At 38.2% G+C, this 18,001-nt stretch overlaps 3 protein-coding genes across 3 annotated transcripts; all 3 read right to left on the bottom strand.

Annotated features, from left to right (window-relative positions):
- Positions 1 to 2,122: 2,122 nt before the first annotated feature.
- Positions 2,123 to 3,837, bottom strand: LOC142344673 (TELO2-interacting protein 2-like). Its single transcript, XM_075396511.1, has one exon. It carries the CDS (start codon positions 3,831 to 3,833, stop codon positions 2,565 to 2,567), a length of 1,269 nt encoding a protein of 422 aa, XP_075252626.1. The 5' UTR covers positions 3,834 to 3,837; the 3' UTR covers positions 2,123 to 2,564.
- A 319-nt stretch (positions 3,838 to 4,156) lies between these two features.
- On the bottom strand, positions 4,157 to 4,968 carry LOC142344675 (large ribosomal subunit protein bL32m-like). The gene has a single exon (XM_075396512.1). It carries the CDS (start codon positions 4,800 to 4,802, stop codon positions 4,206 to 4,208), a length of 597 nt encoding a protein of 198 aa, XP_075252627.1. The 5' UTR covers positions 4,803 to 4,968; the 3' UTR covers positions 4,157 to 4,205.
- A 5,132-nt stretch (positions 4,969 to 10,100) lies between these two features.
- On the bottom strand, positions 10,101 to 17,300 carry LOC142344672 (uncharacterized). Its single transcript, XM_075396510.1, has 2 exons — positions 12,690 to 17,300; positions 10,101 to 12,499 (listed from the first exon to the last, which is right to left on the bottom strand). Exons 1-2 carry the CDS (start codon positions 13,780 to 13,782, stop codon positions 10,278 to 10,280), a joined length of 3,315 nt encoding a protein of 1,104 aa, XP_075252625.1. The 5' UTR covers positions 13,783 to 17,300; the 3' UTR covers positions 10,101 to 10,277.
- Between the last annotated feature and the right edge of the window lie 701 nt (positions 17,301 to 18,001).

Genomic DNA, 18,001 nt, shown 5'->3' with positions numbered 1-18,001 from the left:
ATTCGAAACAATCACGATTGTTCCCAATAAACGAGCGGCAAAAGTGAAGCTTGTTTTGGTCTGATCAATCTTGAAGCCCAAAAAATTCTCATTGTAACCAGTTGATTTTAAAATTCTTTTCGCAATTTTTCGTGAATTGCAGAAAAGAACAATTCGAATTAGGGCGTACTTATGGCAAGTCCAAGTGGTTTCCTAGGGAGTTTCAAGGAAGCTTGAGGACTTTTCAAAATAAGCAATATGGATTATTGGGCTTTGCGATATTTTTTTGACTTTTTGTCAACTTGAAGCTTAAGGATAGCAAAGCCCGTTAGCATCCTCCTTCTAATGCGTTAAAATTGAATATCCATTGTGGTTGTACACTTTAAATAAAGGTTTTTCTGCTGTGATACGAGTTTGCACAAAACTTTTTTTCGGTTTTGGTAATTTTTGTCTTTGAAGTTCGGTTTCATATAAACGTTACGGGTGCGTTGGTGCCTAAAAAGCGAGCACAACTGAACATATCAGTTTCTCAGTGAATAGATATTAGTCTTCCAGCAGAATTTGATGGATTTTTTATCTTTCTCTTTATTAGCCAATCTTTTTGTAGCTGTAAGTCAAATTCTGGATAATAGCAGGTCTTAATGGCTTCACATGGATAAAAAAGAACCTTCTTTACTGCTGTCAGATAAAAGCTAAAGTTCTTCATGACTTCAAGTTGTCAACGTTTGACATCCTGAACGTATTTCATCGATAATTTTGTAGACGTATGACATATCCTGAAGAAATGTATTTATAAATTTTCCCATTTTCTTGTTTTCAAAACTTGTTACTTTGTCTCATTTTTCAGAGGTCACATGTCTCATTCTTAGTGTTCAATGGACCAGGAATTTATTATATCGTATTCTTTACGGAACAGCTTCGACACCGTTTTCATGCAAAACTAACGGATTTTTTGTGTTTTTTGTCTAATTTATCGGTTGTTTTGTAGACATGCGACATAGGATGAATGAGGAAGACAGGAGGAATGAATGAACATAAACCTATTGAAAGGTTTCAATTGATATTTAATGGTTTTCATTATTTGATTTCATAAAAGGATTCGTCCTCTGTTTTTTCTACTGAAGTACAAACTTATTTTCTTAGATTAAGTTTACTTTGACGCTACTTTGTAATTTTTTTTAAACAGACATTGGGTTTGGAATGTATGTTTGTTGTTGTTATTTGATTTTTTGTTTGTCTTATCTCGTAGCCTTGATATTGGCAGATCTCATCGGCCCATTAATGTAGCATTATTTACCTTTCTAAGTGATTTGAGTTCTATTTTCTATTCATCCACCAATTATGTTTGATCAATATGTGAGATTTTTTGATAGTTTTCTATATATTCCTCATTTGGTGACAATTCAGCCACAATTGTGGATAAGCGCGGTAGAACATTATGTGTGGACGTAGATTATCGAGCCTCCTTGTTATGTATATCCTTATTATCTGTTTTTCTATCTGGAGGGATGATAGGAGGGAGCAAAAATACCTAAGACCGGGAGTACAATATCCAATACAATCATTTTTTCGCACTTGAAAATTGGCCAAATTTAAACACCCTCTGAGTAAACGACATGCCTTCTGCTGACAGCTCCAGTAGGTCAATGGACATCAGGAAGTCTTTTTCGTTGCAAAAAAATTGACAATGAGTTCAACTTTTATTATCAGTTTGCAACTGAAAAAAATCAACAATTCAATTTTTTCCTCGAGCAGCATGTATTACAGTCAGTTATCACTTTAGTTAAAGAAAATTGACTTAGAGAAGAGGTATGAATCTTACCCTTGACTGCAGCTGAATCGCCTCCTCCCTCCCCAGTGCACGTTAGGGCAGATTTTGCACAGAATTAAGGACGGAGGTCGATTGCAGTAATGTTGCGCCTGATAGTTTTTGTCCTAAGCTGCTCTGCTCACAAGAGAGACACGACTACTGTTAAGTCACACTCTGATGTCCCATACAGACCGTGTCCTGCTGACAGCATCCAACTTATCTGAAATGATTACCCTAAAAGTCAATAAGTCAATACCTACGACCATTTGGACAGGACTACTCACTGACAAGGTGCAAATTCAGAAACTTAAAGCTTGTTCGGGCAAAAATCAGGAGTTTTCAGCAGTTTCTAATTTAATTTGCAACTAATTTAGTGTGAAAACAATTATAAATTCTATCCCTACAATTTTTCATCAGCTCAAGTTTTTCAAGAAATTTTTGGAGGCTCTGAGAAAGCGCAGGGACTGGTGCCTTCTGGAGCCTCAAAACATACAATCAGTTGTTCTCATGAATAATCAGTGGTACAATAATTCTGGAGCCTCAAAACATACAATCAGTTGTTCTCATGAACAATCAAACACTTCAATACAAAAATTAGGTAAATTTAGGCAATGGTCCCCAAAAACACCAAACTCAAATTGCTATGTCTTCACCAAAAACTTCCCCGTCAGGATTTTAACCTGATGCCGTTCTCCCATGGAAGAGTAATTCGTTTCGATACGCATAACACAGCTCAAAATAAATTGACGCATTCCACAGGATTATGAACGTCAAACTACTTTTCGCGGTTAGAGTTGACAACCTCCAACACAACTTGTGCCAAATGCGGACAAACATTACTCAAACTTCCCTCTTTATCCTCCTCTCTCCCAACATTCAGACCCTCCAACGCCTTCTTCACACACACATTCTCTCTGTACAAAGTGTTCAACAGTTCAGTACACTTTTCACGCACTTGTAAACTGTTCTCCAGCTCAACAACCACTTGGAATAAACACTTCACTAGTTCTTCACATGAGCTTGGATCCAATTTCCCGCCAAGTATGAAAACAAGTTCTTCCAAAACGTGAAGAGATCGCAGTGCGCTCTCATTTGAAACAACAAAACTTCCGTCAAAATACTCGCTTACAACCTGCAGCAGTAATTTAACATGTTTACTCATAGAAACCGTCATTACTTGTAAGGCGGTCAAAATCGACTGTAAGAATACAAGTTGTTTTCTTTGTTCTGATTCATAACGCATATGTTGCAATGTTAGTGTAACTAATTCATCATATTTGTTCCACTCACAGAAGGTCTCTTTAAATGAAGGATTTCGACATATTTTACTCAATAGTTGAAACATACACGGGTATAATACTTCAAGAACTTCAACTTCGTTTGAAAACACAAGTCTATGCAGCGTTTCATAAAATACATCGCCAAGTCCAGTGAAAAGCAGCTCAGAACTGGTAATACATTTCAAGATATGAGTGAGCAGTTTCATTCCTTTGATTTTATTACCTGGTAAATAATGGTCTAGATGATTTAGGGTAAAAGGCATAAACATTGATAAACAAGACTCAACTTTCCTTCCGTGAGTTGACAAAATTATCGTGATACATGCACTACAAGCGGCCGGGTTTGAGTCGAAATTATCTTTACCAACCTTTTTCAGGAAAAATTTGAAACTATTAGCGGCCATTTTGGCAGACGATAGCGCATTCGATTCATGTTGCATGGAAAAAAGCTCTTCTAAATTTTCAACTCGGTAGCTATTACAGATAAGGTTCAAAATCTTTCGAGACATTTGTTCATGATCTTTCGTAGACCACTCTGATGCTTCATAGAACTGCAACAGAACAGAAATTAGCTTGGCTGTTTGCTGAGCGGACGTCAATACACGATCAAATTGTGTGCTCTCGATTTCGAACAACTGAAGCAGGCTTTCTAGCTGCACAATTGACGTTTCTCTGTGCTTTAAAATTTGTTCAGATTTGTTTGCGTCTTCATAAGCAGAAATCAGATTTGGAACTACCAGCAACTCAATCGTTTTGTCATCCATACTTTACCTAAAAGGATTAAATTTTTTAGTTCTCTCTCTCAAAACTAAGATTTCACAACGTACCTCATTCAATTTTTTAACCCCATGCTTTAAACATGACAAAACGTTTGTGTTGTGAACGTGGCATATTAGTTATAACAGAAATCATTTGACACGACACTTAGTCCGTCTCTGCTGAAGGAGAGAAAGCTTATTACGCAAGTGAAGTACGTAAGCAATGAGACATAACTATCGGCGTTATTTGAGCAAAAACTAAAGCATCAATACAGACTGTAGCACCTACACCCATTTCCTGTATTTGGCTATCTAATCTAAAAACGGTAGCAGTACTCCAAAAATAAATTGACGCAACAAAGCAGACTGAATGAAAATTTAGAAAAACCACGATGGTCGTTTCTTCTGCATGCGAATTGAAATTTCATTTGAACTAGCTTGGTCATCTTGAAGCACCGTTTCGTCATTAGAGCCCGACGTTTTCTCATCATTGCCGCTTAATTTTTTCCGATTGTCAGTAGATTTTTGAATTTCGTCATACAACAACGTGACTTCCTCCGTAACCGCCTTCAAGGGATTGGAGTACACTTCAGCCATTTTTGCCTGTATTTCTCTAGTTTCTTGCATAATTCGAGTGTAACAATGGGTACATAGGTAGAATTTGACCTTAGTATTTCCACAAACAGAACACGGTTCCAAGTCAGGTCGTCTTGGAATCAACTTCGAAGGAGCTCTCCTTCTCTGTCGAACTGTATAAGCTGATTTGCGACTTTTGGGAGCAGCCATTAGGATGAAGGGATCTCGAAGACTTGACCAAACATCGTCAATTAGACTGCTCCTGTGAGAATCGGGTACTGATGCAAAAACAGGAGCTGATGACGGTGCCAGAGACTTCAGTATTGTCTCCTCGATACTTTGCAGAACTAGTCGAATTAATGACATTTTAAATCCTGTAAAATCATATGCAACCTTCATAATTATCAATTTTGTACATTAAACAGTCCCCTTTCAAAAAGTTCAGAGCCCCAAAGATAAGTAGAAGGGACGTTGGAAATATGCAAAAATTAATGCAAATATAATCGACAGGGAGGACTAATTGCTCTCAGTCTAGAGCTGGTTCTTAGCAATTAAATAATACAAATAACCATTCAGCAATTTGATCACATATTGACTAATCACAAATCAAAATTATCGAATTGAGGCTTCAGAAAATTTGCATAATGAACACTGATTGGTGAAACAATATTAGGGGCATTATTGAAGTTACATACGTCAGTAGATTAAGTAAGGGCAATGTTTGAAGAGCTATAGGCCCGTTTATTATCCTTCCAGAAATTCTATTTGACATAATTGGAGTTCATTATGCAAGTTTCATGTAGTATATTCTAATAGGATTATCTATCCTTCAATTTATATTATAGGGCACATTCAAAAATTAGTCAAGTGATTTAATTGATGCCAGCGTGAAGCAGAATTTCAGATCGCGCATCTATCACCAGAGCCAAAACAAACAGTGAGAGTAACTTGAATATCAGTAGGACAAAATGACGCACGGAAAATATCCGGCATAACAGGAAGCTAATGAAGGTCATTAAACATTTTACAGCGATAGATGATATGAACAGTAGGTCTCATAGAGGGAACAAGGATCGTTAATGAGCGTTCACTCATTATGCTCCAACCCGTCAAATGCAAAACGCTGTATGCAAATTTCAAATTTGCTTATTTTAGCAGAAACTAGTAACAAAATAAAATCATTGGTATGCTTGTTATTGTGGTTTTGTGTCAATTTTTTTTTTGCAGATTTATTTGCATATTGGATTGATTCCTCGAGTTTGAGTATTCACACCTCGCTGTCAGCAGAAAAATCAACTAAATTTCTTATTAATATCAACAGAAATCAGAGCCCCCCCCCCCCCCCAAAAAAAAAATCATTTTTCCATAACTGTTAATAATGACCGCATAACTATTTTGACATTACTCTTTTTTTGCCTTCCATGTGAATCCAACCACAACAAGATCAATTAGGCAACACCACAAGATAATCAGGCAAAAATGTAGAACATACACATACATGCCGTTCATGAAAAAAACACCTTAAGAAAAGGTAAGTCCGATTACTATTTTAATGGTCTACAGACCGCAATTTTTAATTATCGGGATAAGTAGAAAACAAATCCAGCAGTGCGATCTGATATGTAGAATCATTGTAGGAAATCCACAGGGCCGCAATAGAGAAATGAATGTTTCCTCCATTCAAAGCGTCGTCTGTTAAAAACTGGCTCTTTCTAAGTTTCTCTTAGCCACAAACATACCAATTCAAGCTTCATTGATGACGTATACTTTTAGCTGTTAAAAAAGTTCTACTCAAATCAGCGTATGTTGAGAATATACTGTACCAACTTGCTTTCTTGAAGCCAAAGAGCCGATGTTTAAAAACGGAATGATAAAAAATGACTGCAGTGTGAATAAATTTTACTTATGTAAAAAGAAGAGTGGGGGCAAAATATATTCAACTAACAAGAATTGTCTAGATCGAAAATGAATTAACCATTCAACTCAAAGTTTTCGGTTAAACTGAAAAACCCAAACTAAAAGTTGACTGCAGAACAAAATGTCCCCCAACAGAGCCAGCACTCATCTACAAACTAAATCTGGCCGTACATCGGAAACTAAATGGCCAGAATACCGCAAACGTCAGCCAAAGTTGAATAATTATGTGCTTTGGCAAGATTGAGAAAACTTACAGAATTTTTAAATTTGGAATGTCAACAAAATGTAGGCAATAAAAATGTTGATCAAATGATACCATTGCAAAGAAAATTTAGTACGATTCGGCGACTAGTCATAAAAAAATCTTCGAGATTGCCCTCTCGAAGAAGATTATGTCAGCATAGCATTTATTAAAAAAATAATGACATCACATAAAAAAGCCCAGTAAAACAATAAAAAAATTTGAACAAACATACTGAACAAAATTTTTTCAAAACATTTTTTGGACATCAAAGTGTTTCTCAAATTCATTATGCTTGAAATGATAAAGCTTTGTCAAGGTTGAAGTTAAGGAAGGTCAACCGCACAGGCTACGTGCGGTGGCGGGGTCCAAAAACATACCGGATTCTCAATTTGTGTTTTGTTTCCTCGGTGAATCGTCCACTTAGAGTCTAAGGGTCTGAAAGAACTACACAGCAACTTAAAGCCATCGGGCTTTACCAGTTTATGTCCTTCATTTCGACAAAAAGTCACATTCCTCAAGCGAGAGAAAAATATTCTAGAAAACAATCATGCAAAAATTCTGAAAGACACACGCCACAGTGATGCGTCAAAGTATAATCGTGAGCAGATAAAAATCATCTTCCGATTTGTTGATAAGAAAAAAAACAATTATTAAGATAAATACAGCTTGTCAAATGCATTCAGGCAAAAATCAGATGTTAAAATATACATTTTTAAACGGAATAAAGAGATGACTTCTTTCCGAATTTTGCCCATTCTCGCGGCCTAAAAAATTAACGGTCACCATTTCCCAGCCTCGCACTTCTGGTGAAATTACGAGGAAACAATTCTTGTAGGAATCAGAACTGCTGATAGCGTAACCATTATCATCAACTCTTCATTTTAGTTTGTCGTTTCCACTGTTTAAACCAGTTTGTCATTTTGAATTGAAAAACAGGGTATCATGAAACTAAAAAACTTGAATGGAATATTAAATTGCATGTTAAAAATTCTATGTCTTATATTTTTAAAGTTCTCAGACAGATTTTCAGCAGCAAAAATCAAATGAACCGAGCTGTTTTATTTTCTACAAAACCAAAATTTCAGCAAGCAATTTTAAAAACAAAATCATCCGTCAGAAACCTATATGAGAAAATCTAGTAACTAAATTCTATTTTGAGCATTATTCTCACTAGATTTAATTTGAAAAACTAGCCTAAAAATTCAGTTAGGAGGTAGGAGGTAAATAGATAGGAGGTAAACCTTTAAGACCAAAAATCCCAAAGACAGAACATTAAATTTAATGATTCGAAACTTCTCCGGAAAAAGCTTCCGCTTGCATTCGTCAGGAACATCTTGAAAACATCAAACAAAATCACTAAGATTTTTTAAATAAGGAAGCAAAATTTAAATGAAAAAAAGAGGCACAACTCACAAATTAGTCAACGGATAATTTATTTCAAATGAACTCAAGCATTTGTATTGCCACGAAAAATTTTTCGCCCATGCTAATCAAAAAAGTTTCTCGCAATAGTCAGTTTGCAGAAAAATACAGATTAATATTAGCTTTACAAAAAAAACTAAGCAATTCAACAGACGGAAACAAAAAATGATCGAAATTATCTTAGAACTGGCGATCTTCAATGGCTAACTACCACCCCATCGTTAAACATAGCCGGCAGATTGCCGGATTAGCTGCGAAAAATATCGACTTGCGTACCGTAATAATACAGATACAGATATAAGTTGAAAAACCTATCGACGGCGCTCCAAAAACTATTTAACATTAAAAAGCAGAATTAATCATGCTTTATAAAAAATACTCCACAAAGCCTTTTCATTAGGAACTATATTACATATACGAGTTACTTACACTAAATGAAATTATACTTAAGTTTTAAAGTGTAAAAGTCATTTTCTTGAGTGAGGCAAGTCACGTATGATCAAAATCTAATCACGCAAATGACCAGAGAGTGGTAGGCTGAAGAGAGTGATAAGTGACTTCACGCAAGAAAATGCCGTTAGTGAGAGGAAGCAGTCATTGAGAAAATTTCACTGTTTCAACTTTGCGGCGTGAAGAAATGTAGAACCGAAAAAGAGGGCGTCACACGACGTTAACAGTACATTCACTAACAGTACAAAAATACCGCATATTCAAAACATAATTTTAAAACCGCACTGAAATATTGACACTTAGGATATTCGGTATGCTGATGACACCATCTTAATCTTGCGAGCTCCCAGGGAGATTTACAAAATATCGTAATATCAGTCAATGACAACTGCAATAAATTTGAAATGAAAAAAAAAACAAAGAAAACTAAAATAAAAAAATCCGAAGGCAACAGGAGTCCCGACAAACTTGAAGTCTCTAGTGATGGTGCGCAACTCGAGAAGGAGGATTACTTAGAATATCTAAGATTAAATATGATTTCGGATGAACGATGCACAAAATACATTTTACTTGAACCACGATTGCTAAACAAGCCTTCATGGCCATGAAAAGAGTTCTATGCAACATCAAGATGCCTTTCACACTCCTTTATCGCGTCCTCTTTTGCTGTGTTTCTACAATCCTTCTGTATGGCTCGCAATCAAGGACAATCAAAAGCTGGCACAGCGAAAGTTGAAGCTGCGGAAATGTTCCTCAGGAGAAGGGAGAGAATTGGCTTGACAACAAAAACAATAATTTTTTAATAAGACGATCAGGAACAGACTGTTACTACAATGGCTAGAGAATCGACCAGTGAAGTTTTTCGAACATCCCATGAGAAAAGAAGAGCTAGAACATCTGGCGATGACAGGCAAAATCATTGGAAAGCGAACTCATGGAAGGCAGAGACAAATGCTGATGAATCAAATCCAGAGATGGACGGGCTCCGAGTTTTTTTTTGAAAGAGTGCGCGGAAAACTCATGATCGCCAATGTCTACTGATATGACACTAGAAGATCAGATGGGCACAAATGAGCAAAGCAAATTCAGAAAATATTGCGCACCGGCAAGTTTACCGATAATTTTGCTTAATTGTGCATGGTGGCGTCTCATCACTCGGAGCAATCTTCGTAATTCAACACGACTATAACTAGTATTGTTACAGTGGTTTTTCCAATGATGTAAATATATTACTTGGCTCATTGCTGCTATGGTTCTAATTTGAATCAACAGTCCACTAATTGAGTTAAGCGTCCCCCTCCTATTCGTTAATTTCATCAATTACTTTCTCCTTATTTTCCGTCAACTGAAGCAATTTTTTCAACAATTTGGTTACTCTGACAATGGATTCGTGAGTTTGAGTGCTTCAATTTAATATTTAAGCCGCGTACAGCCAAAATATTTTCCGGTAACAGAAAAAAGCTCTAGAAAGCAAATGGCTTAAATATGTTTTTCGAGTACTAGAAAAGATGTATTTCATTTGGCAATAAACTCATTTTAACAAAGAATCTGCTTCGCTTGATGAATTTTTGAACAATGATTTCTAAACCAATGGTCGCAATCAAGTCATCAACGAATGACATTAGATGATCATACGATAAATCAATATTGAGTGAATATGAAAACACAGTAAATAAAACTTCAATTGTTACAGCATTAATAAATTGTGGTAATTATTGCAACTTCAAATTCATGTGTGATGTTAGACGGGTGATCTTAAATCTCGAGAACTAAACGTACAGCAAAAAGAGCTGACTTCAGTAGCATAAAAAATTTTAACCCCAATAAATGATAGGATAAAACTAGAAAAGATAGTTGAATTTCTTTAAGATATTCCTTTTCCATATCGGCAATTGATAGAACGCGCCTCGACTCATTTGAAAAGTCACGTAGAATTCTTGCTCTGATAAATGCACTTCTAAGTGCTTTCTTTTCACATCTCTAGGAAGACGTCTGTTAGTAGTCTGAATTTGATTCAATCTGTAAACTTTGACTTCTCGTGCTGATGTAGTACTCGGAAAGGGAGCTTCTGAAAGTGCGCTCAGCGTGTCTGCATCGTCTAAATTATCTTCACTTGCATAGCCAGTGACATGCCCATGTTTCACTGCTTTCATGTAGTTGATAAAATTATTATGGAGCAGCTTCGCTCGACGTTCGTTGCTCTTTCGCTGTTTTCTGGAAGTTTCGGCGGGTTCGAAGTCTGATCTGTAACCTTTGTGTGAATCCAAGAGTCGAGAGGTTGACGTGGATTTGCGATTCCCTTCTGGTTCTGAAAAGCAATCAAGACCCGAGTCATCGGTTGTAGTAGCGCCTGCTGATACTTGTCTCTCTCGGTGGGGCTTCACAGTTTGTTTCTTGTTACGCGATCGGAATACTTCGGCAAGCTCCGAGGTATGTTCAGCTTCATCGCTTTCGTCATCAATCTCGAGGTAACCCAAAATGCGAGAGGGAGAGGCTTGGTAGGGGTTCCTGTATCTGAGAGGATTTTGGGGAGGCAAAAGGGCACTTGGATCACGCGACGCGCTCCTCGGATCATCCGACACTTTCAGATTGTCCTCAAACTTCTCTTTTGCAGTTTTCTCTTTAGTTTTCTGAAGATACTCTTTGCCAATTGACGATTTCTGAAGATGCTGGTCAAACTTGGACGCCACTGTATCTTCTTCTGGTGTGGTCGGAAAAGCCAGGCCAAGTCTGGAACTCTTGCTGGCTCTCTCTTTGTCATAGAAACACTTTGCGCTGTTCTCTGTATAATCGTCAGAATTAACTCGTCTGGCTCTGTTTCCGAGGTCAAATGAGGATTTAGATCTCGGTGCCTCATACGTTGCCGTTTGCATGACTTCATCTTTAAGCCTTGAAGCTTGTGAAATGCTTCGTTGATATTTGAAGGGTTCGGGTTGCGAGACCAGAGATCCGCTTCGTTGATAGCTTCCTCGATTGTTTAAATTGCCCGGACGAGTGAAAACGTTTTCAGGAGCCTTTGGAGGTTGGGAAAAGGAAGACTGCCTCTGTCGGTGCTTATCGTAGGATTGTTGTTTCTTCAAACTAGGAAATCGATGAAAGAGTCCAGGAGCTAAATCAGATGGATCTGCTGGATTGAGGTAACCGCCAATATATGCATCAGACCCTTTCGGCTGGAACACTCTCAATCTGTCGTTTGATTTTGATCGAAACATATTTTCGGACATTACAGGAGCCGCGAAAGGAATTGCCGATTGCTTGTTTCTGTCAAAACTTCTAGATCGCGGCATATTGAGAATCGAGTCTGCAGTTTCAAGGGTGACATTGCTATACGGGGTAGTCGCTGGTGTTTCTGGAATAAAATCAGGTGCGTCATCTCCGTAGGGAATATCATACAAACTTGCAGTGGTCGGAAAAGGCTGAGATTTATGGTGAAGTGGAGGTCTTAATTCCGGTGAAAGCGATATGAACTGACTAGAGCCAGAGTTTTGTGGAATAGCAGATGAAGCGGATCTGTTTGGGAACTTCAAGTACGGTATCTCAATGTTTTCGTATAGGTCAGGAGTTTTGCTCGGTTTCGGTTTAATCACGGGAGGCGTTTTGGGCGCCGGACTCTTACTAAGTTGGTCAAAAGAGGGATTTCGGTTTGAAATTGATGAATTGCGCTCGGTTGTGGGAGTCTCAAAATGCGAGAGCAATTCGTCTGGAACTGAGTAGTCTAAAGTGACGACGTTTATCGAGTTCAAATCGTCGCTTATATTGAGATCGTCAGTCGTGTATATTGAAGAATCGTGGAATGAGGAATCGTTAACTGTACTTCTGGATTTGTTGCTATGTCTAGAATTGCAGCCGGGATGCCAGACTTCGTCTCCATGTACTAACATATCCTGGCCTTCGGCAAATATTCCGCTGCAGACCGAACATACTGCACAGGTGGGATGGTAGCGTTTACTTCCTGCTTCGATAACTTTTCCAACAATATACTCGCCACAATTGTTACACTTCACTCCGAATTGTTTGAGATAATCCTTCTCGCAGTAAATGTTACGACCATGAACAAAGTATTCTAAACACAGAAACCAACACAGGTAACAACCGGGTTATAATCTTGGCGGTTATAAGTAAATACTTCGCCGTATGCTATCTGGGTTATTTACGAGCACAGAGTTATTTATAGGTAATAAAGTAGCCAGACAAAATATGTTAAACAACAGACGTTTTATATTAGAGGAGGATATTTTAGATATAAAATTTACCTTTGGTGAGAAGATTTTGACATGCGTGGCATTTCAGACATTGTGGGTGCCAGTTACCCTCCAAAGCGCACAGCGACTTGGACATATCAGCGATTAGTGCTTTGCAGCCACTACAAAACATTGAATTCTGCTGTAGTAAATCGTCTGTTATAATCTCACTGGGGCAGTTTTCGCAATAAGTTTCGTCTTTATCGATAATAACTTCTTGCCCGGCCTCAAAACTCTTTCCACAGCGGGAACAATTGAAACAAGCTGGATGGTACGTAAAACCCAGAACTGCAACAACGTCGCCCTGAATATAGTTTTTACAGGAGCGGCATTTAGTTCCAAACAGGGCGTTGAAATCCTTGCTGCAGTAAATGCCCCCGTCTTTCGCAAAGTACGGACTGTTGGATAATTGCACATTACAAGCACTGCACACAAAGCAATGCGGGTGGTAGTAAACATTATTGATTTTCAAGGCCTCAACAGTACACGCGTCCCTACACCTTTCACACACTATTTTTGGTATCTCAATTATCAAAGGTTTATCGAACCGTTGCGCCTCGGGAGATCCATTAAATGCATCCTTACTACTCCCCTGTAAACTCTGATCAGGATGCACTGCTTTGTCGTTAACTGGTGGAATTGGCGGGCTTTTCCGTTTTTCCTGTTGGATTAGGGGCGGTTTTGGAGCCGTTGGTAGTAACGGCCGTCCGGATTGCTGGGAGGGAGCCTGATGTATTACTGGCTGATCAAAGGAGGTATCCGGGTTATGTTCCAGAGAATGAAATCCTGAGCTGGACCTTGATGGTTGTAAAGTCAATGACTGTAGATTAGACAGAGTTGATGAAGGTTCCCCAAAGTTAGAAGAGACACTTCCGATCGGTTTCCGATGCAAAGAGTGCGATTCCGAATTCCAGTTTCCGTTGGTAGGAGGACTTACAGTGGGCTCTGCGGTTTTCGAATCAATTCCAGACCCTTTGCTTTTCGAACGGAATTTCGGTAATCGACCAAGCATTCCAGGTTCATTCGCAGCTTGACTTGGATGCTGTTTGTTTGATTGAAACTTTTCAGAGCTACGCGATCTACTAAACCTCTTAAGAAGTCCCATTACGAAAGTTAATAATAGCTACTATATAATAAATGCTAAAGTGATATCTAATGATAATCGGTGTTACAGTCCTACGATAACCAAAGTTTGAAACTAACAGTGTATGTGTGAAAGTATGGTAGAACAATGGTCAGCTTCGGTATGGTACCGAATTGTTCTCGAGTGGCAGTGTGTCTTGACAAAACATGATTTTTAAAATACCTTTTGTAAGACGCATTAGTGAACCATTACAGCATTAGTACCAGTCTGCCGTGCTCTTTGATAAAAACGTCACTTTCAAAGAGCAATTACTGACCATGTAAAACGCGTACAAGAGATTAGAGGAGTAAATTGTTGAAAACTAAAAGCGAGAAGATCAAAAAGTCTAAATTTGGTTTGAACTAAGAGCGTAAAATGGAACCACGTAGATAAATAAAGACGGCCATGTTTCTCTCGAAGCTTCATAATATTTAGTTTGAGCTAACAACATTGCAGTAGTATATTGGCAGTCCTTTTTTCATGTTATGTTATCTACACCATACCTTGGTAAACCGTTTTCTAACAGGACTTTCACCTGACTTAATCTCTTAACAGTGCAATCCAAGTAATTATAAAACAGCGTGAGATCTCCAATTATAATTTAAAAATGAGGGAAGAAAACAGATATACGAAAATTGTCAGATATTCACAATATACTTTGAAGACCATTAAGGAAAACAATGAAACTATTCTCTTTGAAACTATTCTGAACTTTAAAATATCTGGGATATCAAGTTTCAGTTCGTAAGTTGTGATGAGTGATAAAAAAACTGATAAAGATAAATAAAGAATGATCGAAAGTTCGACACTTGAATGAAGCAATTAATTCAATACAAAATAACAATGTCAAACATATGGCGAAATATTTAGCAGCTATATATTAGGTCGCATAAGGACGTACCCCTTTACGTCACAAAGCAAATTAAACTGTTAAACCTCAATTTTTGCTTCCACTATTATGCGAAAATAAGCTGAGACGGTCTAGATGTTAAGTATAAAAACGTTAATGCAGAATGCCTATTTTTATACTCTCAATTTTTATACAAAATTACGCAAGTTCAAAATGCAAATGTTATCTTCAAAGGCAAATGATGTTTCTATGTTAACAGTATCTTATTAATAATTAACACCATAAAGTACCGTTTACCAACAATTCCATTGTTCCGCGCTGAATAACGTTTCAGCAATCGGGAATGGTGGGAGAAGCCAGCTGTCACAAACATTATAAAGGATAAAATTTAATGGAAAACAAAACAACCAGCAATCCCAAAGTAAACACTTTGTTTATCACACGACATCACTTACGCTAAATTTTCCATGCGTCCTATTCAGCTAATCCACACATAGCGTTTAATATGGCGCAGAAAAAGGTTTTGTTTGAGCACGATGTGTTTGCATACAATACGCTATACTTTTTCACCAAATCTTGCGCTAAGCGGATAAATTGTGATTCCTCGTGCAATAGAAGCAATATTGTTTGATTTAAGCAATTCTATGGCACAACAAAAGCACAGTTTCATACAGTGTGTTGTACCAACGCCAATTGTGCTCATATCCACTGGCGCAAAAACAAGTAAAAAAGCTAGGAAAAAAACAAAACCATAAACTCTCACCGCCATCTGTCGTCTATGACCATTACAGCTAAATTCCGCTAATTTTATGCTCAAAACGCTGGTGCAAAATCCGGAATGCGATTAAGCATGACTCAAACTGTCGCTAGTTTATGCTCTAACCAATGCGATATATCTAGTTTGACCAAATCATGTCCACTAAATCCGGCACAAAATCTGGTACAAGAATGAGAATAAATAACCGGATAAAAACTCGTGATGGGACATGCTCTATGTCTGAACATGCTCTATGTTAGTAAATAATATTTATGTTCATCAAAGTTGCTTTGGAACAGATAAGAGGCTTCTCAACATAATAGGCTGCACTACATACTACAAATAAACGAATTCAATTTCTTTCAATTTCTTCTCAAGACTCCCCACATCAATCTAGACTGGTTATTAAAAAAACCTGGACTCACAAAAAAATTTACTCAGGCGGATTTGGTAAGATGAATTACAAGCTTCAATTGAACTCACGTTTACACAGCGAATCAAGTACACTAGCTCTCAAATATCAAAAGAAAGCTCAATATGACAATGGCAGCCAAGTATTATTTATTCACGTGGGATTCTTTTCAGTCTCAAGGAAAATACAAAAAAAACTAACCCAACCCCACCACAACTATTTCAAAACGCAACACTTCAGAAAAACATGCCCATACCATTGCAATTTAAAATCCTATAGGTAATGGATGGAAGGAACATAAGCTTAGATATCAATGTATCAGAAAAAAACTGATGCTTTCACTTAGTTTGAATGGACTGTAATTTTTTTTAGCAATTATGAAAATATCAAAAAATATTAATTGGGTCGCTTTGTTGTTAAAAAATCACCTCGATTGAAGTCTACAAGGAACAATTCTAATGCAGGTACGAAAACCTAAGGACCAGAAGTTGAGATTCAAGTCATACAAATTTTAAGGGTATATACTTGTAGATTCGCATCAAACAATGAATCACAAGTCTACTAGCTATATTAATTGAAAGGTCAAAATTGCTATGCGGTCGTTTGTTTAGAACAGAGAAATCGAAGTCGTAAAAAACAGTAACTTTGGTTGAAAACTGTTATAATTGCAGTAAAATGAGAATTAAATGACCTGGCTACGTGACAGAAAAATCATCAATACATTTTTAAATCAGTTGTAGCATAACCGACTAACGTTGGGAGAATTGCTCTCAAACGACTGGCGAGCAGTTACCTTCGCCAGTAGCTAGCGGATCAGGCAGGTGGGCTTAAGCTTAATTGAGGGTGATGGGGTGAGCTGAGCGCGATCCAGGTGTAGGGGGTCTAACTTTATGAACTGGCTTACACACCATGACTTTATCAACTCACCAATAGTCTCAGTGAATAGCTGCTCAGAGACTAGCAAGGCGTAAAGGTCTAATATAACAGCCGCTCGACTTAATATCCTCGAGGATTTACCTGTTTATCACAATTTTGAGGACAAAAAATCTGCATTAAAATGACCCGTAGGAATAACATAATTGCGACAAATTTTGTATGAGAGCTATTATTACTTCTGGTTCCTTGCAAATTTTCGATCCCTGCCATCAAACAAAACAAATATAAGCATCTGACGTTTAACAAAATCCTCTCAACGACGGGCGATATTTCGCTTCCATTGCAGCAAGATTAAGCCTGAGGAGGCCAGCTGCTTTGTCGAGGTCAGAAACGAGGTAGATTTCGAAAAACTTAAAATTTCCCAGCATACCATGAAACCTCAGCAGCTTCGGTGAACTGCGAATGTAACCCCTGCCCTGCGTGGTCTCCGAGAAATCTACATAGTTACTTATTTTCACTGACTTGACCAGTTTATCTCGTTTCTTTTCAAGGAAATCAAATTGCTCGAGCCAACGGAAAAAATTGTAGAATATAATTTAGAATTGTTGATTTCGGTAGTAGCCATCTGGGGCCTAAGGATGGTAGCATGGGGGGCAGTGAGGGGAGTGGGGGATCAAGCGTGGGGGGGGGGGGGGGGGGTCAAGCGGTGATGGGTGGGTTGGGAGTGCTGCGCGAGTGGAGATTCAAATTAGCACGTGGAGGAGAGTGAAGGGGGTATTTTTTTTTTTTGGGGGGGGGGGGGGTGAGTGCGGGTGATTGAGGGGGGACTGACTGAGGGGGTCAAACTTAACAACAACCCTTTACATCATGGAATTGTCTCATCAAGACAGTTTCGGTGAGTCGCATAATTAGAGATTAGTGAGACGCACGGATCTAAAAGAGAGCAGCTCAGCCACACAGACCAAAAAATTGCATTAAAAAGACCACAGTACAAATACGAAAGCTAATTTTCGTTTGAAAGCAATTTAACAAAAATGATCACGTAAAAATTTTGCATACAAAATTAAATTGACAAACGACTACAATAATCGCCACAACTTCCTTCGATATCAATCAAACTTAACCAACTAACGCCGGGCGCATTGCTCTCAAATGATCGGCGAGCGGTCGGCTTCGTCAGTAGCTAGGCACGGTTTAGTGAGGCTAGCTTTAGCTTAATTAAAGAGGCGTAAGTGAGCGCAGCGCTGGGGGGGGGGGGTGGGGGTGCACCGGGGGGCTGATGGGGTGGCAACAGTGGGGGGGGGGG

Source organism: Convolutriloba macropyga, chromosome 8, assembly GCF_964194025.1.
Source record: "Convolutriloba macropyga chromosome 8, txConMacr16.3, whole genome shotgun sequence".
NCBI classification, from domain to species: Eukaryota; Metazoa; Xenacoelomorpha; order Acoela; family Convolutidae; genus Convolutriloba; species Convolutriloba macropyga.
Note: the sequence above shows the minus strand (reverse complement) of the source record. Positions and strands in the feature narration are given on the sequence as shown.

What these genes read in the sequence shown, in the direction of transcription:
- LOC142344673 (XM_075396511.1), bottom strand. Translation starts at nt 3,833, where the DNA reads ATGGATGACAAAACGATTGAGTTGCTGGTAGTTCCAAATCTGATTTCT.
- LOC142344675 (XM_075396512.1), bottom strand. Translation starts at nt 4,802, where the DNA reads ATGAAGGTTGCATATGATTTTACAGGATTTAAAATGTCATTAATTCGA.
- LOC142344672 (XM_075396510.1), bottom strand. Translation starts at nt 13,782, where the DNA reads ATGGGACTTCTTAAGAGGTTTAGTAGATCGCGTAGCTCTGAAAAGTTT. An exon ending in TCAAAATCTTCTCACCAAAG is followed by an intron (nt 12,500 to 12,689) that starts GTAAATTTTATA and finishes TTCTGTGTTTAG; the next exon opens with AATACTTTGTTCATGGTCGT.